Genomic DNA, 26,142 nt, shown 5'->3' with positions numbered 1-26,142 from the left:
TTTCAAAGCCCCTCTACTATTCCACACTGCTTGCAGTCATTCTAACCTCTCCTTTGTCATTTAGGTGTGGTTTGTGGACAGCTTTTTATTGTTTGAGTAATGCACTGAATGCTCCTTTACTTAGTGCCTGCTGTTTGCCTGTGTGTAGGGATTTTTTTAAATCAGCATGTACAAGCTGTTGGAGGGAGTAGAATCAGAGCCATGAAAGCCTCCGCATGGGGAATTGCAGAAAAGGAGCTTAATTCAAGCAATTTTTAGATACAGTGATGTATTGTCCCCCACCAGCAAGCTTTCTGAATACAAGGGGTTTAAAAGGTCTAGGTATGCAAAGTAACTTCCTAAGGGGTGGTTTCCTAAGGAATTAATCTCTGTCATTAACCATGATAACTGAACCCGCTTTCTTAAGGCAAATTCACAAGTAAGATTTATATTCCCTGTTATCTACCTATTCTAGTCACATTCCTTTGGAGTGTAACCCTTTTGGATTGTATCCATTTCCTCACACTATTCCAAAGGTCATTAAAGGATAGTCAGCTCTGAATTACCATGGGCAAGGGCAGTTGCATAGGCATAGATTCAATTTTACACATTGATAAAGATAGGAACTTCCTCCAAGTAAATAGTCTGTTCAAAAGCAAACTTGTGGTGGTGTTCACAGGGGTCCTAGGACAAGGGAAGAGACAAGAATCTTGGCTCCATGTTTCAGAAGGCTGATTTATTATTTTATTATATATATATTATATTAAAACTACACTGAAAGAATAGAAGAAAGGATTTCATCAGAAGGCTTGAAAGGAAAGGAATGGAATATGGAATTATAACAAAATTCTGTGACTGACCAGGCAGTCTGAGACAGCTGGGCTGTGATTGTCCATTAATTAGAAACAACCACGTGAGACCAATCAAAGATCCAGCTGTTGCATTCCACAGCAGCAGATAATTACTGTTTACATTTCGTTTCTGAGGCCTCAGCTTCTCAGGAGAAAAAATCCTGGAAAAGGGATTTTTCAGAAAATATCATGGCTACACAAACTAGAAAATGAATTATTTTCCAAGTTAGTTGAAAGGCTTGCCCAGTAACTCAAGGCGATTACAGCATTCAGTTGCCCTCTCAGTGACAATTTAAAAGGTCATAGTCACCCCAAATTGTACCACTACAGTATACACCATGGGCAGTTGAAGCCTCAAGGTCAGAACCAGCTGTAAAAGTGCAATCCTTACCATGAAGTTCGGACAAAATTTCCTGTGATCTTTTTCACTGCTGGTGAGGGATAGGGATTCCTGATGCTTTGGGAGCAATGTAAGTACGGAGCTATTCCAGTTAAGAGCGTGTTGGCACATGGATGGCAGATCACCTGGCTGGCTGGAGGCAGAAGGGAGCCCATGAAAGCCCAGGGAACGCTGCTGGTGAAGCAGCCATGCCCCCAGGCCTGAGAGCTGTCATCCCCTGCCTCTCGCAGGACTGGGGAGCTCACCCTTCACTTTTGAACTATGTATCTCGAGGCCCTTGGCCACAGAACTGTTACATGTAATCAGAGATTTTTATCGCAAATAGCCCGCTTTTCTGCTCGTTAGGCAGATGAACCGCCCAACTTCCCAGCAGCAGAGGGCAGCAATATAATCCCTGCCAAAGAGGACGGTTTAGTGGTTTATGAGATACAAGCTTTTCACAGGCTCATTCAGTTTGTTTACATTATATTATTGTTGAAATATGAAGAAGCTGTTCATTCTTTCCTCCTTCCCTCCCAGTGGCTCAGCACACAGGCTCATACGACTACAACTTTCTGATGCTGCGGATGGAGCACAAAATGTTAATGACTCTGGCTTCTCTCGCTGGGCTACAGAACCGGCGCTGTGGCTGGCAATGCACCTCCACTGCTGCTCCTTTTGCATAATTGAGCACACGCAGTAGACTTTGTGCCTAAATCAGTACTGCAGTGGAAACAGGTTTTGTTTCCTAAGTTTTCGTTGATTTTTTTTCCCCCAAAATACCACTTCATGCATCCAGATAAATTCCTGTTGGCACCGCCAGTGATGAGCTGGTGTAGTTTCATGCGCGTGTAAGTGCTGAGATGCAGGCTGCCTGCCTGCCTGCTTGCTGGCCATTCAGAAGAAACATTAAGAGATTTCCCCACTTGTTGGCACGGATGGTCGGAGCTACCGGCACGTGCAGGGATAGCCCGGGGCTTGTCACCGGTCTCCTGGTGTTGGGTGACTCCCGGAGCTCCGAGTCCCCCAGAACGCGACACTGTGAGAGATTCAGCTTCTCCTGCTGCATTTACTCTGCTAAAAATAGCAGAGTGCGGTGTTCACCCGCCGCCGCGCAAGGACAGCCCGGCCCCGCTGCCCTCGGCGGGGGCTCCGCGGCCGGTGGCGCTGGCAGGGCGGGCCGGCCCGGCTTACATAACACCGCCCGCCGGGCCGGGCCGCGGCGGCGAGGGCGGGCCCTCCGCGCAGCCCCCGCAGCGGCGGGGCCGGTGCCGGGCGGCCCCGCCGAGGCTGAGCGAGCGCCCGAGCGGCCGCAGCGCGGCGGGGGAGCGGCAGCGCGGCCCGGGGCTGCCCGCGGGGGAAGCGGCGGCGGCGGCGGTGCCGCGGCGGTGAGTGGGACGGGCCCTGCTGCGCTGCTCGGGGCCTGTTGCCGGTGCTGGGGGGGGCTGCGGGGGGAGAAGCGATGAGGCGGCGGCGCCTGGGACTGCACCGGCCCGTCCCGTCCCGTCCCGTGCGGTGCTGTCCCGTCCCGCCGTCGGGAGCGCGGCACGGCACGGCACGGCATGGCATGAGGCAGGCGGGCTCGGCGGGGCTCGCTGTCAGCCCGCCCGGCTCCAGACCCGCCTCCTGTTGCTCGGCGCGCCGGGGCCAAATGCGGCCGGGACAGCCCGGTCCCCGCTCGGCCCCGGGCCGCCCGCCCGTGTAACGGGGAGAGCGGGCACTGCCGGGGCTGCAGAGCGGGAGCGCCGGCAGAGCTTGTCCTTGCCAGGACAGCTCCGTGGGTACTACGAGAGCTCCCTGTCTGCTCCCGGTACACCAAATACCGTAGCTGCAGTAACTGCAGTATATCTGCCTAAGTAATGTACGCTAAACGGGCAAAGCCTTTTATTTAGCTTCTTTCAGAAAATCGCATCTGCCAGCCTGTTCAGCACTTAGCTGCATTCTGCAACTTTTCTTCAGATAGATGTCAGGCGCTTGCCAAAGCCAGTTGCTCAGCGTTACTGTCACATTTCTTCATCTGATGGTTCCCACTGTCAGGACTCTGCTGCGGTTTGCAAGGTCCTTGTTCCTCTTCTCAGAGGAACACTTCCCACTTCTCTCCCCTTCAAACCCATCGGATACATCCCAGTTTGGCTCTGATTCCCCTTAAGGGGGTCTGTCCTTGTCTCACATTTTCTTCCTAAACAGAAAATTTCCCAGTTTTTCTATTATAAGAGCAACTAACATTCTGTGTAACTTCTGTATGTAAAGTTCCCCCACACCCTAAGGTATACTGAGGCTTTCGTTTTTCATACACTGTTCTCTGCCATCTGTTTTATTTGTACATCCTTATTGGCTTGGCCTTGTGTGGGTTTAGATCTTTGTCCAGGAAAATTTTATTCTACTCAAATAGGTTAACAGACTGAAATCTGCAGGAATTATGCATGTATATGATGACTAATTGTGAAAATTATGGTTGCAAGACACTGCTTTATTTTGTGAGTTTATCAGAGCAAGGATGCCTGTCTTCCCCTTTGCCTCAAATCTAAGCCTGGCTGTCTTGAATCATTAATGAAAAATAAAATCACTATGCTACTCTTGCCACTTCCTTGCTGCTAGTTTTGGTTGTTACTTTTTAGCCCTTGGCATGGTGTATATCATCTGAAAATCTTTGTACGCAATGCTTGTTTTCTGGGGAAAGAATTTTTAAAATGCCACAAAACTTTAAAAGCTGATTGGTTGCCTTCAAGTGTTTTTCTTCTTTTCCTGGAAGTGTCTCAAATCTGCAGCTGTTGAAATGCACATCAGCTTGGCACAGCCTCTGTGGCTGCCAAATGTGTGAGCCAGTTGGATCTCAAGGAAATGTAACTTATTGCAGTTGGTCTTGTGGTGACTCTTTGTTCCACAAGAAACAAACATCTTTTGGTGAGTCACAGCAACATTGTTCTCTGCAAACTAGTTGTCAGGAAATGGAGTCTGACAATCCCAGTGGTCCCTCTATAAAAGCAGCTTTCCCCTACACCCAGTGCTGTTTCCATGTTGTTTGTGAATCATCAGATCCGGAGTCCCCTCAGATTCCCAAGGAAGACAGAATTAGCTGCTATTCGGGGTGTGGTATTGTGGTGCTTGCCTCTCTTGTTCTATTTCTTCTGATAGTTCCAGTTGTTCCCTTCAGCCATATTTCCCTGCTCCTCCTTTCCCTCTCACCTTGGCCAGGACTTGTACCCTTCCTCCAAGTTTGTTCCTGGCATGTGTCCTCTGTGTGGCCTTTGTGCACTAACCCCATTAGCTTTTCTTTGGGAATAAGCCATTTTTTATGCTCCTCCACTTAGCTGTGGCTTACAAATCATCCTTAAAACTGTTGTATACACTTGTGGATGCTTGGCTTCAGCATGTGGCTGTACCTGCATGCACATGACTTTGGAGAGCAATTCCACTGCCTGAGGGGATGCTCCACACCTGCACTGCAGCTTCAGAAAGATAACTGGCATCTGTTGGAAACAAGGTTTTTTGCCAGCACTTAATATATGTATGCACATGAGTCTTGGTGTGTGTCCCTTATGTAATATTTTTTGCCATTTCTCAGTTTCAGCCAAGTATGACATAAGGAGAACAGCTCTAAGGTAATTAAGTTCTGCAAATTTTGTAGAAACAGGCCAACAGGGAAAAGCAAGTCTAAAATCAGACACTTGCTAGTTTTCCCAAGTTTTTAGATCAGTGACTGAGTGATACATTCATATTTGACAGCCTCCATTTGGGAATAATGTGTTTGGTGCAAATGAAGCTGTAAAGAGAAAGGGAGAAAGATTTTCTGAGTAAATCCCCCTGAACTGGCATCTCTCTTAAAACTTCAAAGAATACAAGTAACACTGATATGATACATTGCATTTTGAACATGGGAACAGAAAATCTTGATACAATTCAGTGTATACTTTTAATCAATTAAGGCACACAGCTCTGCAGATCTGATTTCCTGAGCTGGCCTGGTCACAGAGTGCTTTGTTTTTACATCCCTGCATCTCCAGGGCACAACTCCTGTCTTTGTTCTGCCAGGCACACATTTGCACAAGTACAGAAGGGCTATGATCTCAGCTAGTATCTTTAGATTCATTTTATTTTGACAAAATTTGCCAACAGTTTCAAGACTGCCATCATATAAGCATAATGCCCATGAAACCAAGCAAAAGCAGTGACCATTCATCCTGACTCAAAATACTGTGTTCTGGCAGGACAAATCCCAGATCATTGGTAGCAATGACAAGATACTGGATTTTTGTTTTGATTTGGGGTTTTTAACTGCTAGTCCTTGTCAGTTGCAGATGGGGTTTTGTGGCACAGCTTTGGCCTGTCCTCTCAAACTTGTTCTGTCATGGACAGGTGCAATGCTGTCCTTAGAAAGGGCCCCCTTAGAACTGGGTTGTGTTATGTCTGGGTAAGGATTGTGGGCCAAGTGTGAATCCTGGTAATTCAGGAATGTGAAATGAAAAGATCACATTGTAGCAGGAAAAAGTCTTGAGATCTAGGAATGAATGTTAACAGAGGGTGCAACTGGCGAGGGAGTTTTATGCTTGGCACGTTTTCTATATGAAGACAAAGGTAGCAGGCACCTGAGATCAACAGGAATAAATACCAGGTCCTTTAATACCTCTTTGAGTCTGGCTGAAAAAACCTTCTTACTGTCTTTGGAGTGCAGTAAGTGGAATACTCGTACTCTTAAAGGAAATACTATTTTTCTTGAAGGAAAATATCTTCTAGGGTAGTGCTTACTGATGGTCAGTAATGCCTCAGCTTCTTCAGGCTGTAATTCCATGAAATCAAAACATGCAAAACAGGTGGTCAGGGTCCCTTTTGATCATGCAAGTCTGCTCTGCAAACAGCTGAATGACAGGAATTTAGTGTCTTCAGTTGATATTGGTTAAAGTAGTCTGAAATGACACAAGAAAAACTGAAAAGTGTCATTGTGTCATCAATTGCCATCAAATGCAGTGTTTAAAGTTCAAAACAGCCTGATAATGATTAGTTAGAGGGCCCAAATATCACAGCCTTAAATTTTGCTTACATTTTGGTTTGAAATACAGTTTTATTGCCTGAGGCTGATATTGATATATGCAGAGTTACAATATTTCCATGACTAGCTGCAGTGTTTTCAGTATCAACTTAAACATAGTCTTGTTCTTTAGTTTGAAAGTTTACTCTTGTTTGTTTTCCAGTGTTTGTTGAGGGCATAACAGTTGAAGTATCAAGGAAATGGAGTCTTTTAAACTGAAAGTAGAGATCCTTACATAAGGATTGCTCTTCTGCAGAGCTGGAGCTCCAAGTCAGTCCTTGCCTTCCACAAGGACTGATGATTCTGCAACATGCTGTCTGTTACACATTGCTGTGGATTCACTGCTTTGTAGCCATAAAGTAGCCTGAACTTTGCTTATCATATGTTCCTGTATTGCTAATAAATTGTATCACAGGATGGTACTGCCTGAATTACAGAAGAACTACTCAGAGAGTAGAGCCCTGGGGTGTTTAACTTCAGGTATCTGAAGTGGCCCCACCTCAATGCTGAGGAAAGAATGGTAGGTTTAACAGGGATGGTGGTTTCTCACTGACACACCATATCAGGTTAATAAGCAATTTTTGATGTCTCTGTCTGTGCACACAGCTTAATTGTATTTCAAGGAAAATGCATTTCATTCCTTTTCCTTAGACAGAACTGACTTTTAATGTCTCTGCTGTTACAAGCTTCTTTTCTATGTTACATTTAAACAAAATACATGGACTTGATATGAAGTCCTTCATATCAAGCAAGCAATTTCAAGGGAATTTCTGCTTTGACACACTGAGGATTACAGGGCAGTCTCAGCCTTGGGATATCACTGAACAGATGCATAAAAAATCATACTGGAAGAAATTAGGAGATAGCAGGAAACTGAGAGAACCAGAAGATTGAAATTTGATTGGAATTCAGGTATCAAGCTGTGGCTTGTTTGTTTTGTTCTTGATTAGTGTTTATTTAGTGGCACTGAAAGGTGAAATACCTGCTGTTACAGTTGTGCTATGCAGAAAGCCTTTTGAGAAACATGACAGTAATACTTGGGAGCACAAGCTGAGTGAGAGCCCCACATGGGACAGCTTGCACTGGGGAACTTAGATGTAGTAGATTTAGTGCCTGTCACCAGGGAATCCTAGACACACTTTACATAAGGCTGCCTGCTGCTCCCCTTGTGGTTGATTATGATTATAATAAGAATAGAAGGGATCAACAACAACACCTGGTGCAACTGCCTGACCGCTTCGAGGCTGAGTAAAAATTGTATCACATTATTAAGGGCACTGAATGCCTCAAACACTGAGGCCACCTCCTAGAGAGGTGGTCAAGGCTTGGGGCATTGACCATGTCTCTAGGAGGCCTATTGCAGTGTTTGACCACCCTGTTAGGCAGGAAGTGCTTCCTAACCTCCAGTCTAAACCTCCCTAATGCAGCTTTACCTACCCCAAGTTAGCTCTGTGGTCTTGAAGGAGCATGAACAGTCAGAGGCTTAAAATGGGACCAGCGATGTTGGATGCTTGGCATGTTGCTGGGTCTGACAAAGGCTGCATTTGAAAGATAGATGCTGCTGAGAGCACCAGTGTCTTCATCTGTGAAATGGGACACTAACATCTTATCCCACAGGGTACTCTTGGTGTGTGTGGCAGCTGTGTTGGAGGTACCAGGTGGGAGGGTGTCACAGGTGTGACAGAGTAAACCACCCACAGTGGATCTGGGTACCGTTTTATTTTAAAACCAACACTGGTGTTTTCATCCTAAAAGATTATCTCACACACTGACTCGCCTACTCACTCATCTGGGCTGACAGGACAACAATAACAAATTAAACAGTGAAAAAAGTGTAGAGGTTACTTTTGGCTGTGTTTTATCTCCATCTCACATAGAAGTGTTTGTGATTTAAAGCATTAGATGCTTGTGTTATTTTCCTGCCATTTTAATGAGGCAATTTTATCATAAGAACATGTGTTGTTGCTGACTGAGGAGTAGTTTGAGAGATGTAACAGCTGGTCTTTATCCAGGCTCTGTGCCCCATTGTGGGTACAGCCTGAAGGAGTTCAGGGAAGCTGAAGGTGGAAAGTGTACAAGCACTAATGTACCCACTGCATTTTCAAATCAGTTACATGCAAAGACTGGGTCATGGGAGAAAATATCCTCCTACCTTAAGGTTTCTGTGACTAAATAAAAGAAATAATTTCTGTCAGTTCTGAAGCTGTCAGTTCTTCCCCAGGCTGTGCATTTCCTTTAGCTTAGATGACTGATTTTTCTTAATCCAAGAGTCTTTGCATGAGCACTTGAGTCTTTGCTAGTGGTTACATGAATGGCAGATGACAGCAGCTGGCAAATGTAGGTGATGTTTCTTATGTAAGTCAGCAGAATTGCTCTATAGGTGCAGCAGGGTAAGCACAGGCTTTGTGTGAAGTACAAGGCTTTAACCCTGGCTAATAACACTGGCTCAGTAAACGCCGCAGACGCGCATTCATTTAGATCTCCAGATTAAGAGAGTACCCAAGGAAAAATTTACTTGTTGCCTTGTCTTTTAAGTCCACAGGAGTCAGAGTAGAAATCTTGGCTCTGTGACAGTATTGCCCTTGGCTTTACCAGAGCCTGGGATTTTCTCTTGTCTCCTCAGATTATAAACCTTCTGACTCCATTAGTTGAGCTGCTGGTGTGAAATGCCAATATACAGAACATGTCTGCAGACTAACAAAAAGGAAAATATTTCAAGCATCTTTGGTTATTTTTTGTTTGTTTAGGTTGTTGTTGCTTGTTTGTTTGTTTTGGGGGTGTTGTTTTTGGTTTGGTTTTGTTTGTTTTTTTTCCTACAAGAGAAATTCCTGTTTGGGATGGAGCTACCAGCAACCCTAATGGTATTTTTGTCTTCAGTGTTACTTTATTTCTCCCTTCAGATCTTTGCTTGTCCAGATATTGCATATGGTGATAATAGAGACTCAAAAGCCATCTGGGCACAATCCTGAGTAACATTCTTTACTAGGTGACCCAGACTGAGCAGGGAGGTTGGATTAGATGAGCTCCAGTGGTCCCTTCCAAGCTCAGCCATTCCATGATTCTGTAAATACCTCATGATGGAGGAGAGCTGGTGCTGTCATTCTGGTCTGCATTCTGTATTTGCTGTCTGATGAAAGAGCTGAAGGTGTTTATTAAAACCACTTTTATAAGTAATTATGTCGGCACGTTTAATCCCAATACTTAAAATGTCACAGCCCCCACCTTTTTTTTTTTTTTTAAGTCCTTTTATTGTTGGATTGTTAGTTAGTTATTGTAGTTAGTCAGTGCTGAGGAATCTGCCTGGATGTGCTTCAGTGCTCTGCAGGTTATTTTTTTCTATAGCGCCCTTCCTGTGTCAGCTATCACTGGTATTTGTGAAGTGCTGTTATTGCTACTAGCAGGTTACACCTTAGTTTGGGGATTTGCAAATAGATGTTTTTCTCAGCTAAGCGACTGTATCAGCAGCTAACCTACTTCTTGGTTCTTTTAGTCTGGCTCAGACCAGATCTGACATTTTTCAGAGTTTGGTTTGGTGTCTGGGTTGAATTTTTTTTTTGTTTGCTTCTTTTAATGCTAACTGGTAAATCAAAATACTTTTTTGTCTGTTTGTTTTTCCTTGCTGAATGGAACAGAGCATAATGATGACCTAAGCCAGACCTTTAAGATGCTCAGCTTGCCAGGTGGGACACCTGAATCATTAGGCTGTGCATAATGATAAGGTTCTTCATAACAATTCATTATTTACACAGAGTGAAACTGTGTAAAACCAGAAAGAGAGATCAAGAGCTTGACACCTGTCTGTGCTGTCCCTGACAGTACCTCCGAGCCCAGTACTTAGGACAACCTGATTGCATGATGTGTTTCTTTTCTGAAAAGTCCTTTCACAGCAATTCCCAACCAGATTCTTTGGTGAGAAGCACTTGCACTGACAGTCCCTTTATACCAATGTTATTCTAATTCACAACCAAAACATAGTTAGAAATATGTTCTGCAGAGTAGTAAGAATGTATAACACAGTTGCTATGGTTGAAGAAAGATTTTTATACTGCTGCTCTGTTTCCTGTGTAAGGGGTTTCACAGCTCTTTGTCAGAGCCCAGACAACACTATAATTTATAACCCTTTCAACCCTGCTGGGGTGATGAAGTCTGTCTCCTGAGCAGTTAGAGGACAAATACATCCCTGCCTGCTTGAAGATGCAGACTGTTAGCGGGCAATGAGGCCACCCTGCCCTGAGTATCACTTACAGTAGATTAATCAGTGGGGCAGTGTAGTCATTTAACTCCGTGGGCTGCACTGGGTTTGCAGAAATGTTTCCTTCTCAGTGCCCACGGGCTGCCAGGTAATCTGAGATCATCCAACAGATGTGTTACAAGAGTTACAGCTACAGCAGATGTTACCACAGTTACAGATGTAACTGAATCCCTCTTTGAGCTTAGACATGTCAGCCCAAAGAAGGGGCCATTCAAATGCTTTCTGCTACCACAACAGAAATGATAGCTGGCCAGAAGAGTGGGAAAAAAATTCATCCCTTGCTGAAACTGAAAATGGACTTCTTTATATGGGAAAAAAGAGAATGGCAGGTCAGATGTTGTGGGGACATTTGGAATATTTTCTTGAACCTGGTTTCCTTAAAAAATACGGGAAAATCAAGTTCACTCTAAAGGGAATTATGCTCAAGTGGTAATGTGGTATTTATATATTTTAAACATGTTTTGATACTAACTTACAGAAAGTTTTGTGGGAATGCTGCATTTTTCACTGTTAGTTTGATCCTCTCATTGCTGCCTTTAGCTTGTGGCTGTCTGTACTCACCAGGGGAGCTCCTTTGCCTTCTGGATTGGTCATCCAAAGAGACTGATTCTTACCTTGCTTTAGAAGCTGCTGTGCATAGCTGATGTTAGCCACATTTGCTCTGCTTCTTCAGTACTACTAGTTTCAGTACTTTTTTTAAAATATTAATTTAATTTTTCTTGTCAGGACTATGGCAAATTTGCAGTGACTGTGGATATACCACAAGAGAGAGAGAGAGCAAGGGAAAAGTAATAAAGGGGTTCACTTATAGGCATTTAAAACCCCCCATTCAAACAACACAGTTCTAAAACAACATGATTTGACTTCAGATAAGTGGACCAATCTCCAGTTTATGTCCCCTAGGCATCATATAGTTCAGTCTGCATGTGTTTTGAGATGTTCTCATCCTGATGTGTTTTGAGGTATTCATATAGTTCTGAGGATTATTCATGTTAGCAAAAGGCTAATAAGACAGTTGGAAAACAGCTGATATATCAGTTCCCTCTCTAGAGGTACAATCAGCACTGCTAATTCTTAAGATGTTCCTCCTCTTCTGTCCTGTGGGTTTTGTTTTTTTTACTGAAATTCTGTTTGGTTGGCTGAGCTGAGGTCACCACTGCACACGGGGGTCATAGCCTCTCTAAGGCTACTGGTCTTCTGTTAATTCTCTGTATTAGCAACTTCACAGGTTAGCTTGATAAACATTTTCTATTCCACTGTTGTTCTTCCACCTAGGTTTTCATCCATCTTTGTTCCTCTCTTCAGTTTTTCCCCGTGCTCTTCCCTTGTACTGCCTGATTCTAAAATGGTTCACAGTTTTATCCCTGTTTTTATCTGTAGCTTCTAATTTGGAGGTAGAATTCAAAGCAAGTTTCCCACTCCCCATGTTTTGCTTTCACTGGTTTCTCCACCTCTCCTCCATATTAGTTGTAATTCTAGAAATGCTGCTTAGTGTAATATAAAGTATGGCATACAGCAACTAAAAAGGTTGAGAGATTGTGGCCTTATGGACCTGCTTTGGATTTACACCACCTTGAGTAAGTGGCACCTCTTTTGGTCCTGGAGTGTATTAGATCTACACCATTAGGATGATGCAAATGGTAGTGGGCTAGATAGACCAAACCAGTGGGTTTTATGGAATGTCTAAAAACAGGATCTTAATTAATCAAGGGAGAATGCTGCTTTATATTTTCCAATAGTTTTGGGGAATTAGGGAAGGAAAATTCATCACATGCTGCATCATGAGGGACAGGTAATGCCTGCAAAGTATATTCCATTCAGCCAAATTGTGCAGCAGAAGTATTTCCTGAAAATATCAGCTAACTCCCTTTTTGTTTTGCATGATTGTAACTGAGAGCAGAATCTAGATTAGTGTGTCAGTCTGTGAAGGGAATTTCCTGCTAGAGACCTTGAGAGCAAAAAAGAAGTGGAAGATAAGGAAAATTATTATTATGTTAGAGCATGAGTTAATGATTTCTAAAATCTCAGCTCTGACGTACCTGTCTGCACTTTTACTTCTTGCTGGTCTCCATCCTGTGTATTCAGTTGCCATTCAGCAAACATCTGTCAGGCATAATAATTTCAAGCATTAATCCTTACAGGAATTAACCAGCTTGTTAGTTGATGACCTGAACTAGATAGTTTCTGGGGATTATTGCTATTTAAATCTCACCTATGTTTTAAACAGTGGCAGCATGCCCTGCTCTGGGTTTCTTTTCTTTCTCTTTTTTTATTTTTTTCTGCACTGATATATCTTTGGATTGCCATCTCCTCTTTCACTCCTGCAGCACGGGAGGAGGCAGAGAGGAAGTCCTGTGCTTCCTCTACATTAGTAAGGAGGAAGCCACTGGTTTCTCTTCGTGCCAGACTTGCTCGTGCTGCCACCTGTGCGGAATTGCTGTTCTAACGCCCAGTGGCAAACAGGCTGGATTGTGGATGCCATGCTGGAAAGCCAGCAGGAAACTTTGATGGAATCACCACAGACTTTCACCTACCCTTTTTACCAGATTTCCCAGGATTTTGGTAAGGTTTTTACAAGGTTACATTTATTTCATAATGTAGTGAGATGGTTGTGACAGGCAGTGTGTCTGTATCTTTTGGCTCCTAATAACTTTTGCACTCACTTTCTGCTTTGCATTAAATTTCCCAGAGACATGGAAGTGTTAAAGATATCAAGTGTCTTGAAATTTCAGAGATTTGAATTCTAGTGGAAGGGGAACTAGAAGTCAGTGGCCTGCTGCAGGAGAGCCATGACAGAGGGTTCTGGCAGCAGGCAGCTGTGAAGGGTGCCAGGATCAGCCCATTCGCGCGCTTTTCTCCAGAGCCAGCCCACGCCTCCCTCCTGCCTGCTGCCACAGTGCTGGGGGAAAGGGTGGGGGCCCAAGGGTGAGGGCCCAGTGCAGTGAAATAAGGCCTGATAAATTGTTTTGTGAGCAGCAGGCCAGGATGTGGGAGCTCCTTGATGTAAGGCAGGAGAAAGGAAGCCAAAATATCCTTACAGTGTGTGCAGCAGAAGGGTTGGAGATAAGGGACAGTTGGTGAAGTTAATAGAGAGAGTCTGTTGGGAGCTGGGAGTGTGGCTGGCACTCAAGACGTGATAGCAGCTTTTACAGCCCCAAAATGTTTGCTGAACTGGGACTGCTGAGATCCCTGAAGTTTCAGTTTAATGTCGCATATATAACTGTTGAAACATGACCTGGGGGTATACAATAGGTAAAAAAAGGGGACTAAAGAAATTCAGATTTATTTTTTAACTAGGGAGCATAGTTTGCACAAACACTCTTGCTTGTGTTGTGCTCATTGAACCCAAACAAGATCATTGGAGGCTCTGCTCTGTGGTGCTTCAGCAATTGTCCTCATCAGAGCTGGACATATTTTCCTTCAGGAAGAGGATAACTGGCTTCTCCTGTTTTATGAATCAACCTTTTGCAAGGTACCTGCTGAGCCCTGATCTGTAAATTGAAAGGGAAATACTGGAGAAAAATTTCAGTGATATGAAATGCCTTTAAAATACAGCAGGTGTTTGTGTTATCTTTAGAAGATAGCTTTGGAGACTAGTAGGGAGATATTTTTATTTCTTTTAGACCAAAGTTGAGTTTGTGCCATGATGTCTATTACTCCTTGTAGAAGAATTCTGTTATTACTCGGGTTAAACAAAGCTATAGCTTTGTACCTCTTCCTTCTTTCAAGTATTTGAGAAGAGGCAGTGCTATGTCTGCCTGTGTGTGTACCAACCCTTGGCTGATATGGACCCCTGTTGCTCTAAATGTATCTCTGTGTTAGCTCTCTGGCAGTCCCAGGGTGTCACAGACATCTTTTATAAAAAATCCTTTCCTTAGGATTTTTCCTCCTGAGAAGCTGAGAGGCCTCAGGAACAATATGTAAACAATGGTTATCTGCTGCTGTGGAATGCAACAGGGGCATCTGGGATTGGTCTCATGTGGTTGTTTCTAATTAAAGGCCAATCACAGAATCACAGTCAGCTGGCTTGGATTCTCTGTCCAAGACAGAAGCCTTTGTTATTCATTCTTTCTTTTTCTATTCTTAGCTAGCCTTCTGACAAAATCCTTTCTTCTATTCTTTTAGTATAGTTTTAATATAATATATATCATAAAATAATAAATCAAGCCTTCTGAAACATGGAGTCAGATCCTCATCTCTTCCCTCATCCTCGGACCCCTGTGAACGTTGTCACACCAGGGATATTTAGGGTGGAATTTTCAAACTTGCTGAGGAGCAGCACGCCCTGAGGCCCCCTTGGGGTCCGAATGGAGCAGGAGCCGCCGGATCTCTTCAGATGTTTGCGGGGGGGTGGAAACAGCTCTGGTCTCTTGGAATACTCCATTCCGAAAGGCAGTTGCTAGTGAATGACACGAGTGAGAAGCAGCAGCATTGGCTTTGTGCTGCTCAGCGCGGTCATTATCTGCGATCACAGATTTAACAGCTTTAACAACCCTCTGGTCCCCCTGGCTGGGGGACGGCTGCCGACAAACGCGGCTCACTGCTGGCTCCTGCTGCCGGTTTGCTCCGCTCGAGGGTCGAGGAATCTCAGCAGGAAGAGGTTGAGACCCCCTCTGGGTTTATAGAGCCCAGGATTTCTGTCCCGGTCAGGGATAAAGGAGTGTTAACACGGCGTTCTCCTGCCCGCCGCGCAGTCCCAGCCGGCTGCAGGCCCCGTGAGGCCGAGCCCAGATGTGGCCGCGCTCCTGAGCCACAGAGCCTGGCCAGCTCCCACCGTGCGAGGGGGACAGAGACGTGGAAACTGCAACCCTTCAGGCAAAAATGAGTCACGAGAACGCAGCCTGGTTAATTCAATTCCAAAAATGTTCTCAACCACTCAAAATTAATTCCCAACCCACGTTTTGCAGTGGTCTACTTTGTTTCTGGGATGAGGTTGCTGACGGTTCCAATAGTGTGTTTTGTTTGGGACACAGGCAGGCCTTGTTTGTCTGTGGGTTTCTCTGAACACAAACCAGTGCTGTTTTGCAATATAAAGCCTGATATTATCAGATTAATGCAAATACTACTTTTAATTATGTACAGAGTGCTGACTGTTTAGGTATAGCTGTTTACTGTTTCGGTATAGCCTGCTGTATGTTGACAGCATTGCAGGTGTTCATCTCTTTCAGGGGTCATTTTTCTCCTTTATATAAACGGATCTTTCTGTTCCATGCAAGTTAAAATCTGCTAATTTTTCCATAACCATATGCTTTGATCCCAAGAAAATAACTCTTAATCAACAGCTTTAGTATCTAAAATTATATTGTCCTACTTGCTACTTTTTTTCCAATTCCATAAGTCTCACTTTCACTGTATAAATATATCATTAGCATAACTGAACTGATAATGTTTTGAAAGATATATCTGAGAAATCTGGTTTGGAGAGTTAGTCCTTCAGCTGTTCTAAATAGGACAAAAGACCTGTGCCCTTAGAGCATTCTTGCAAAATACTTGCAAGTTTCTAAGAAATATTTCTGGTACATACTTGACTCTAAATATTTATGAGTTTAAAAGCCGTGTGCTTATTGCTCCAAGTTACACACTCAGAGGTGAAATAGTCAAATGATAGTAAAAAAATATTTTAACACTGTAAGGGGAAAAAATTGCATGTTTAAAACCCCCCCAGATCCAAATGTGGAAACAGTGATGCGTAATAGGAAAGAATACAGACTTGCAGACAGATTGACATCCTGCTGCCCTGAGCATTCATATTACAACTGTGGACCACTTCAGAACAGAGGGTTCCTGAAGAAGGTGAATTATCCCACCTCTGGTATGGCTCCTTGCCTGGAAGTGCCTCTCTCTCACACCAACTGGCTATGGAATCACAGGGCTCCTACCCAGGGTGTCCCACCACAGCCTGTGGGTCAGTGCAGTGATTCCCCTTTCCTGGTGTGAGGTCCAGCCTCTGCTGAGGCCACATGCTCCAGCTGGGCTTGATGGTCTCTTTCTGAGTATCTCTGCTTCCAAGGTGAGGGGCATGGGGGGTGGAAGCACTGCAGCTTGCACAGAGCAGCGGCAATGCAGCTGAAGGCTGTGGCAGCCTTTTCTTCCCTCCATCACTCCATGTCCCTAAGTACACACCGACGCCTTCTTTCATTGCCAAACCCCTTCCAACTTGTCCTCTGTAATCTCTTTGGGACAGAGGTATTATCCTTTTAACTGTAGGGCGCTTCTGTTCAGCCAGGGTGCTGTGACAGCTCACTGGTCCTATGTGGCTTAACACTCTGGAGTCCTGATTGTGGCACTGGCCCTTGGGAGCTGCCGTGTGACAAACTGCACTCAAACAGGGAGAGCTGTTCCCAGCTAGCCAGGGAAGATGGGCAATTTCTCATTAGGGTCATGATGCCAAACCAAAGCTAAGCAGCACAGCTGGGGTATGAAGGATTGCCTGGAAGAGTTACTTGGGAATAGTCTGCAGAGCAAAACTAATTTGCAAAGTATATTTGGCAAATAGAGATAACCACACCTCTAAGAAAATGAGGTTGTCTGTACACAATAATATGATCAGCAAAAGAGAAATGGTTTATCAGGTATATTATTCACTCTGGATTGTTCACTGATCTCTGGCAAGGAGCAGATACTACAGGGGTTTATTATCAGTATATCAGTGCTGAGACTGGTGCCCAGTATTGAGGAATCATACAGTCCTGTGGAGGACAAGTGGGAGATAATTGAATACATAAATTCTAGTCTCCAGAGACTGTGAAACTAATGCTGTTGGCTTGCAGGGCATTTTTGTTGGCTGACTGATGGTAAAACTTAGGGAGTTGACAAAAGTTGAAACCAAATCTACTCGAGAACTTGTCCCCAGCTGCTCAAGATGCAGATTGCTGGTAAACCCACAGATATCTCCTGGGTAATCTCCCCATCAGATTCCCTGGACCTGAAGAATCCTTCCTGAAGTTGTAGAGCAGAGGTGTTAAACCTGTGATTTCCCAGACTAAAGTGTCTGTGAATGGTAACTAGGAAAATTAAGGCTCTTGTCATTAAGTTTAAAGTCACTAAAAAGGTATCTGCTTCTCAGCAGACACTTGAAGTGGTACAGATTAGAAGAGGCTGAAAATCACCCTCTGCAGCATTTATTAACAGAATCTTCGACTTTGTTCTTGTCCTTTCAAGTATTTCCTTATTGCTCAGAGGCAAGAAACAAAGTGTCTTTGAACCCAAATTGTTATCTGTAAAAGGGATAGGATAGCCTTACTTTCCAGGAGGGCTGACTGAATAAACGCTCTAAAGACTGTTTATAACTCAATAATGTGGGGATAGAAAAGCAAAATCTAAACCAGACAGCTGTCTAATGCAGATGCTCTGTCTCCTTGATGGTAAAAAAAAAAGTTGTAGACCAGAACTAAACCCTTCATTTTACTTATCTAATGGAATCGTGGAAGACCAACCTGTCTCCTAGAGTGACCTGGAAATGCAGAAGTTTGTGTGTGAAATGTATGGAATGGGGAGAGACTTGTAATTAAGAGTCCTCACTTACTATTTTAACTTGCAAATGACTTGAAGATTGAAATAAAAATGCTGTGAGCAGATCTATTGATTATCATTCCCTGGAAGGGAAGATGGCCCCAGGACTCAAATGCCTTACGTGTATGCTATGATTCCATTCAAGTATAAAACTATTTTTAAATTTCAATCCCTTTTTTTTTTTTAAGAAAATGGCTTCTTAGACCTGGGAATTATATATTTTTCCCAGCAATCTTAGGGAAAAAAAGATATCCCACTTGTACTGGCTCTCACCATAGTCTGAAATCAGTTTTTAAGCAAATGGCTGAAAAAAAGTCAGGCACTTTCTGAGAGTTAACCTACACAGAACATGTCTCTGCTTTTCAGGTTTTGGTAACAAAGAGAATATTGTCAGGTGTGACTGTGTTGTGGTAGAATGCCTTGCATTAGCCATAGGTTTCCTGTGGATTGTTTTGTAAGGGAGAGGAAGAGGCTATGATATGGGTGAGTGCTGTCTGTACTCAGAGTGTTGCATTCCATGGATGAAGGGGATGCTTGTAATGAGGATATGGATGTGTTTATTCCAAAACCCCCCCTATTCACAGTCTAGCTTGTTAATTAGGACAAACAATTGCTGACTGTCATAAACATTCACTACCAGTAACACAGGAGAGAGAGGGCTGTGTTGCAAGATGACCAAAGTGATAGGATTATGTTTTGAGCCTCTCAAAGATTATGCTGGAAATAACTGCACCTTTTATTTGAAACCTTGAGAGCTTCTGCACCTACTCAGGCAGGTTAGCTGGGCTCTGCATGGGTGCAGCTGCTGTCCTGGAGGCTTTCAGGAAGGCTGGTAAGGCTGGCTGCATTCAAAATTCACAGCAGCTCCTCCTGGAGTAGACCAAGAATATTCAACTTTGGAAAGGCCGTGGTCAATGCTCTGTGGTCTGTGCCAGGTCTTGACCTCTGCTCCAGTCTGAAGCAGACAGAGCTCCCAGCTCTGTGCCTCCTCAGAGCTCCCTTTATAGTATCTAGGGAAGCTGAAAAGTTACTAAATTATCCCAGATACAATTCCCAGAACCAAAATTGCTTCCACACTCATACATTTGTCTAAAATTTGATACAGTTCAGTGGGCTTTTTTTTTTCCACATTCAATCCCAGAACCAAATGAAAAGAGTTATGAAAAGTTTGAAGTATTTCAATAATTGGAAAATAGTCTCCCTAATGGTGAGTGGTTTGAATTTTCCTGGAGCATTTTTGTACTTTTATTTTTTTAAGAACTGGGTTCTGGAAACCAGTCAAGTAGTACATGAATATAAGAATCCAAGACATATTGAAACAATTTTAAAGCCTGTGTTCTATAAATGTAGGGCTTAAAAGAATGTGTAAAATGGGAGTGGTTGTAAGAAATGCTTTAAGAGATTTAAATTTAAAAAAAAAAACCAACAAAAAGATGGAACCCCCAGTGTGACTGGCAGAGAGAAAATAGTTGATTAGGAAATATTGCAAAATAATAGGACAATCCTAAAACTTGCAAAATAACTTCAAAAGCTCTCAGTAGTGTATTACAAATATTAAATAAGTCTTGCCATTGTCCCAGAAGAGTTATCAGATGCACTGGCATTGCTCCTGCAGTGGCTGTACTTAAGAACTGCTCAGAGAAATTGCCCAGTGAGTGCCACGTGGGTCACATGAGGGGTGACCTCTGCCTGTGTCTGTGTCAGGGTCTGCAGTGGAAACCCAGAGATGTCCCTGGCTCCCAGGGCTATGAGGCAGGGCAGTCAGCTACTTCATTTATCTGCTCCTTCAGCAAGATGGTTCCAAGAAGCTGAAACAAAGCTGCCTCTGCATCTCTTCAGCCCAGCCCAGCCCAGCTGGAGCAGATTTTAAAAGCAAAACCCAGCTTGCTGTTGCTTTGGATCTCACTAATTCATGCTGTGGTGTTCAGCCTGTGGGAGAGCTGGGGGTACAGTGTGTGTGCCCCCCAGCATCCTTCCAGCTGCCCCTTCCTTCTCCAGGATTTTGGGGAGAGGTGGTAGGAGTACTCTGACTTCCCTCCTTGCTAAATGGTTTTGTGCTTGGGTGAGAGAGGGGAGAGGAGTGATGCTGACTTGAGACAAGGGTGGGCTGTGTCAGGTGTTCACCTTTCCCTCCTCCAAAGGTGCAGCTATGGAACAGCCTCAGACAAAGCAGAGCAAGCCCTGGTTGTGCTGTGGGTGTGCAGTGGATCTGGCAGGGTTGGGCAAGGGCTGAGGCATCGTCCCTCTGTGGCACTGAAATGTGGTGTGCCTACCCAGACACTGCCAAGAGGTGTTCTGGGGGTCACAGGGGTGATTCAGGGAAAGCAAGAAGAGTAGTGTTGTGGGAGAAGGTCAACTACAGGTTTCTGCAGGTAAACTGCCTTACATTTTCCTGTTCCTAAAATGTGCTTTTTGTAACCTGTGGAGGTGCTGCAGGAGCTGTCCTGGGTCAGTTCTGTTTAACACCCTGAAATACACTTTTTCATTACCTCTGCCAAGAAACTGTTCCTGCATCTGGACAAATAAACCTTGGTTTTGCTCAGCATCTCATTATCTATGCCAGAATTTCTTACACACAGTTATTGCCCTCATTTAGTAACATGTATTGAGATGCCAAGTGATTTCTACAGTGTAAATGTGCTTTCCCCAGTATGAATTAATACACTGATTCAAATGGCATTAAATGGAAAGAGGTTTTAAACAGCTGGATGTGTTTGAAAATAACTGTGAGAAAAACAGTTTTGTACAAATTGCTCAGAGGATCTCACTGGTGATTAAGGGAAGACTTTCCATGGCACAGTGGGTCCCAGAGGCTGAGCCTGGGACAGGGGCTGTTGTACCACTGTACAGGTGGCCCTAATGGTCTGCTGCTGTTACAGGCTGGTGTGTGAATGATGGCTTTGCCCAGCTCCACAGCTTAGCTCTGTTCCAGGAGCCACTGTGTCTCCTTTGTCCTTTTTGTGCTGATCAGGGTCCAGAACTATTGCTTAATTTCATCTCCAGAAGTATTGCTCAATCTTTTAGTTCCAATGATGCAAGAGAAATGGGGTGAATGCTCTTGAATGGTTAACTTTTATCCACTAATCATTAGTCCCAGCTTTAGAAGAACTTGCAGAGGAGTTACAGATCTTGCCATATCTCAAATAGACAGCAGTTGTTCTTCCTCCCAAGCAGAGAGTAAGTCAGAAATCATACTTTTACCTTGCAGATATAAACCATGCTGTTAGTGCTTGGGAAGGGTTCCAGAGCAAAAGTCAGGCACTGTAGCTGATAGCTTCAGCCAGCATCTGGCTGCCCTGCACAGAGGGAGGACAGGAGGTCTCAAAAGGCAGCCCAAACCCATGTCAGATATTGCAGGTTGTAACCACTATGAAATCCACATGGGCATTGAGTCTGTGCTAAATTTAGTCATCTTTGTGGTACTAGATACAGGAATTGATTGGTCAAAATCAATCAATGATATTTTATTGCCTGTAGTTGGAGTAGCAAAGTGTTTCTCTTCCTTTGCAAGCTGGTGCTCTTAATACTGAAATAACTTTTTTTGTGGTTTCCTGTGTTGACTGCTTACGTGGATTGACTGTGTGTGGGTTGGGGGAGGCTGTGTTACTGTGAGGTTTTGACAGAAATTCCTTGTGCTCAGAGAGCAGCAGCGTGAGGGCAGAGTGTGAGTGGGGTTTTCTTCCTGTTGGATGACAACAGGTTTTCCACTGCTTCTTAACCATGTTAGATTGCCCTCAACTTTATGTAAAAAATAGGACTAGGATAACGTTATGTTCTGTATTGGCTACTCCATGACTGGAGTACTGAAGCCAGTTTTAAATATGATATGGATGTTGCCAGGAATAGAAACCTCTCCTAGAAATGAATGCCACTTCTCGTCAGGGTCTATCCAGCAAATGCCCTGTGAGTTTTTGTTTCACAGTAGCATAATTTGGAACCACCACAGCTCATACTTCAGCATTCAAAAACTGTTTGCCTAGAAATGTATGTATGTATGTAACTAGGGGAGTTTTAGAGGACAGTCCCTCTACAACTGCCAGATATAGTGAGAAATGTTGATGTGAAAATGAGTTGGTTTTTCAGCTGTGATGAGATGTGTGCTCTTTTCCAAGAACTGGATTATTGTAGTTCAGAAATGTCAGTTCTGAACCAGTCATAGTTGGAGAAGGACACAGCTATCTAGCAATCCACTGAAAATAACATTACTCCATTAGCTGGCTTCCTCTTTAGCACTGTTGTGATGTAAGTCAATGATTTTAGCTTTAATTAAATATCCTGTCATGTTTTTTATATTGGAGAGAGGGAGTAGCTGCCCCATGCCACACCACCCTCGCTAAATCCAGTACGTCCTGTTTTATTTTTAAAAACTTCTCAAGGTGAGGTCACTCTTTCTAAAGCTACTCTCAGGTTCTGAGAGCTACAGCCTTAGATTCTGTCCTGTCTGACAAGTCTCACTTAGGTAGGAATTCCATCTTTCATGAAAATGCAACTCTGCTGGTCTGCAACGGAGCTCTGACCCCATCCTCTGCTCCAGCTCTCCCCATGGGTGGTGTAGTAGCTGCTCTGCAGTTCTTTTGTTCTGTTCTGGGACCTGTTGAGTAGAAAGCCTGCTGACAGCCAGGAAGCAACAGTGTGAATGCTGACATTTTGTTTTCTCTGGTCCAATGTGGAAGAAAACTGACTGGGAGCTGCAGGGAAGGACCTAGTATTGCATGAATCCTTTTACCTCGTGGAGAGGAACATTGGCAGGATGGTGGGGAGCTTTCTGCTTGAGCAGATGATGGCTCTCTCTTGCAAAGACTGAGCTGCTGAGAGCTATGGTGGTTGCAAAGCACCATTGGCCCAGCTTCACCAGGAGCCATGCTCTGCCTCTCACACTGAGCACTTCTTCCACATGAATTGTTTCATGGAAGCTGAGGAGCTCTGTGGAACTGAATTCTGCATAACAAACTTGGGCTCAGTAATTAAGTCTCAAACTTTGTCCTGAAAAAATCTTTCAATGATGAATAACGAAGAGGAAGAATATTTTATTTTCCACAAAACACTGGCTGCTTGGCTGGCAGTAGTTGTAGGATGTGATCCAAACCCATTGAATGGCAGTGGCACTCATTCTGTTCACTTCAGTGGAGCTGACCTACAGGATGCTCTGTTATGGCTCATCCTTATTAGTGGAGTTTAGTCCAGCAGTCCTAGGGGTGAGCCTAGGATGGCTCTGCTCTGTTGTACAGGCACAAAGGAGCCTGTCTGGGCAGTGGAGAGCTTGTGCTCTAAACAGAGACATCAACAGAGCAACCAAGCATCACACGTTCCTGCTGATTGGGAATGGGCAGCAGGAGAGAGGGAGAGCAAAATTAAAAGCTTGGAGCCTGGTATGGAATAAAAGAAATGGCAAAAGAAGACATCCACCAGGGCTGATAATCCCCTGCAAAGTCTTGTTTGTGGTTTGTCTTGGAAGTTGCTGGCCAGTTCCCATTGCCTATGTATCCCAGACTCACTGCATGTGCATTCAGGTAACCTCTGCATGGTCTCAGCAGAAGTTAACTGAGAGTCTAAGCAGCTGATCCTGTTCTCAGCAGCTTTAACACCTCTACAACAGCAGTTGTAGCACCTCTAAGTTAAGCATGTGCCAAAGTACTTCATTACTCTGGTGTCAGGTGCTCAGTACATGAGCCTGGAAGGGCATTGGAAGAGTTTTACACTGACATGGCTCTGGGAAGAAACAGAAGGTGTTTGTGTTTGGTGTAGCTAATCTGGAATACACACAAACACCAAATTAATCTCATTTAAAAGCTTTGAATTAAGTCTGTTTATTGTAAAGGATCCTCCCACAGTTCTCCACCTTCTTTTTGTTTCCTGGTGTATTTTCATTTGGGAAAGCTGCACTGTGGATATGTTCTCTGTGCTCAACTGAACAGCGATCCTGCTGCAGCTTTTGGTATTACTGTTCAAAAAGGAAAGCCACAACATCATTAACTTCTCTCCCTTTCTCCTTTGGATTGCCTTTCATTCCTGCTCAGATCTTACCCAAAACCTGCTTACCTCCCTGTTTTCTGTCCTTTCAGCTTCCTCAAATGCGATGACTCAGCAGCTCCAGGATGAATTTGACAGCAGCGTGGAGAATGCAGAAGCTTGGATGAAGGCCATCCAAGAGAGACTGAGGATCAATGACAACACCAAAGGACCTCGATCTGCCCTGGAAGCCAGACTGAGAGAGACTGAGGTAAGGGAAGGCAATGGGATTCAGAGGTGGCTCTCACTCAGGAGTTTTCCATCAGGATATTGTCAGCTGCCCCTGCTTGTTGGAGCATTGGGCCTGTGTGGATGGGTTCACATCAGTATTCTTTTAAATTTTCTATTTGCAAATTGTTTACAGATGTAGAAAAAGAGGATGGCAATTTGCTGTCACTGGCTTCCAAGATTTTCATATTGATTTGGAACACTAGCAGCAGGTTTGGCAGGTTAAAATGTTTACACTCTCCTCAAGCCTGGAACAATTTGGTTGCTGCTTGCAATTACCATAGTAATTTGCAGACAACCAGCATGCAGTATAAAAGAATCAGATCATAGTGTTCCACCCCCTCCAGGACTCTGGCACTGATAGAAAAAGATTGCAGTGTCCTGGTAATGGGCTGTTTTAGAGTAATTCCTTTGTCCTTTTCCATAACCCTGATGATAACAGGGTTTACAGATCCCCTTTATGATCTGTTCAATGAAAAGGTAAAAGTTCTCTTTTTTTTTCCTGGTTTTACTTAATCTGTTTTATAACTCTTCTCAGTGAGATCCTGTTGCAGATTGTGCCTGCTCTCTTACAATGATTTCACATTCATTAACTTCAGTTTCATTAGATGTTATCTAGGTCTTGTAATCTCAGAGAAGGAAACACTCCTGTTTGTCCCATTTGTACCATTGGAGGGAGTGGTGATCTTTCTATGACTAACATTTAAACTATTTTTATACTTTTATTACCTGTAATTCCAAGTAATCTGTTCTTTAATTTAAATGGCAAGATCTTTCCCATTGTTGCTTACCCCAAAGCCTCTCCTTTTGTGTGTCTACTTATATTTGATCTGCCTCTTCTGAAGTGTAACAAAAAAGTTGCAGGCTTACATGGATGATGAGGTAGTTTGCAGTGATGTCTTCAGCCTTTTACCTTAACTGTGGTTTATTGGAGGATGGATCTTGCCTGTGGCATAATACAGAGACTGTTCATGGAGTGATGGATGGTGGCTAGACTTGCATGTCAGTCATAAAAATCTGAAGCATTTTGTCTTGGTCTGTAGTTTTATTTTTCTAACCTTAAATTATTTTCATCCTTTTCTTTTGTCTGGAAAGCTATAATGTGTACAGTCTCAAGAAACACACAAGAGACACAGGAACTCGAGTAGAAGAGTGGTAGTTTGGCAAAGGGGGAACATTCATGGCAGAGATAACAAGTTATAGGGTCTAGAGATTTGTGGTGATGTGATATGGCCTGAACTGCTGAAGCCTGTTTACTTCTGTGGGCTTTACAGGAGGTCTGTAACATGCAAAAAGTCATATTAAGAAATTCTTTCAACTCACACTTTGGAGATTCATCATTCTAAAGATTGACAAGTTCTTTCTTCCTGTGTATACCTTAACCCCGTGCTGCTCCTTCATCCTGCCTCCCTTCTGGGCCTGGCTTCTGTCTCCAGCTCAGATGTCCTCATGATGTGCTCACTGCTTCACCTATTGGCTGTGTTCAAATCCACTGTTTGGTTTTCAGTTCTTTTTTTGCACCTGGCTTGCCAGATTTTTTTCATGCTTCCTTCCTGTGGTTTATTTTCTGTTAATTTGTTAATGAAAATGTCAGCCAATGAGACAAGTCATGTAAAAAACAGATTTGAAAAAGAAAAATTACTGTACAGCCACTGCTTTCTCTCTAGCTGTTGTTTGCTTCTAATTGCTGGAAATATCAGGCTTAGAATACAGCTTTAGTCTTACACTTCACCTGTTGGATGATAGCTGTGGCTTGTATTTTCCTGCTTTGCCCTGCCCTTTGCCCTGCTTCCCTGGATTGTGTTAATCACACCTTTCTTAGTAAATAATTTCTGCAAACAACTGTTGATACATCACAGGCAGGTGTGCTGCCTACATGCCAAAAGAACAGGTTTTGCTTTTCCCA

At 43.8% G+C, this 26,142-nt stretch overlaps 1 protein-coding gene across 3 annotated transcripts in view; it reads left to right on the top strand.

Moving 5' to 3' along the window:
• Nucleotides 1–26,142, top strand: part of SYNE3 (spectrin repeat containing nuclear envelope family member 3) — a 75,901-nt gene that overhangs the window by 8,548 nt on the left and 41,211 nt on the right. The window contains exons 1-2 of one of the 3 annotated variants that reach the window (XM_054635764.2): nucleotides 2,441–2,597; nucleotides 24,062–24,219. In XM_054635764.2, the coding sequence (XP_054491739.2) occupies nucleotides 24,076–24,219 (144 nt within the window). In that variant the 5' untranslated portion in view covers nucleotides 2,441–2,597; nucleotides 24,062–24,075. Of the gene's footprint in view, nucleotides 1–2,440; nucleotides 2,598–12,946; nucleotides 13,050–24,061; nucleotides 24,220–26,142 lie in introns of those variants that run through there. The other 2 variants (XM_054635763.2, XM_077180653.1) reach the window with 2 other exon arrangements.

This window comes from Agelaius phoeniceus, chromosome 6 (assembly GCF_051311805.1).
Source record: "Agelaius phoeniceus isolate bAgePho1 chromosome 6, bAgePho1.hap1, whole genome shotgun sequence".
Classification (NCBI taxonomy): Eukaryota; Metazoa; Chordata; class Aves; order Passeriformes; family Icteridae; genus Agelaius; species Agelaius phoeniceus.
The sequence above is the reverse complement of the archived record's forward strand: the minus strand, read 5'-3'. Positions and strand labels throughout refer to the sequence as shown.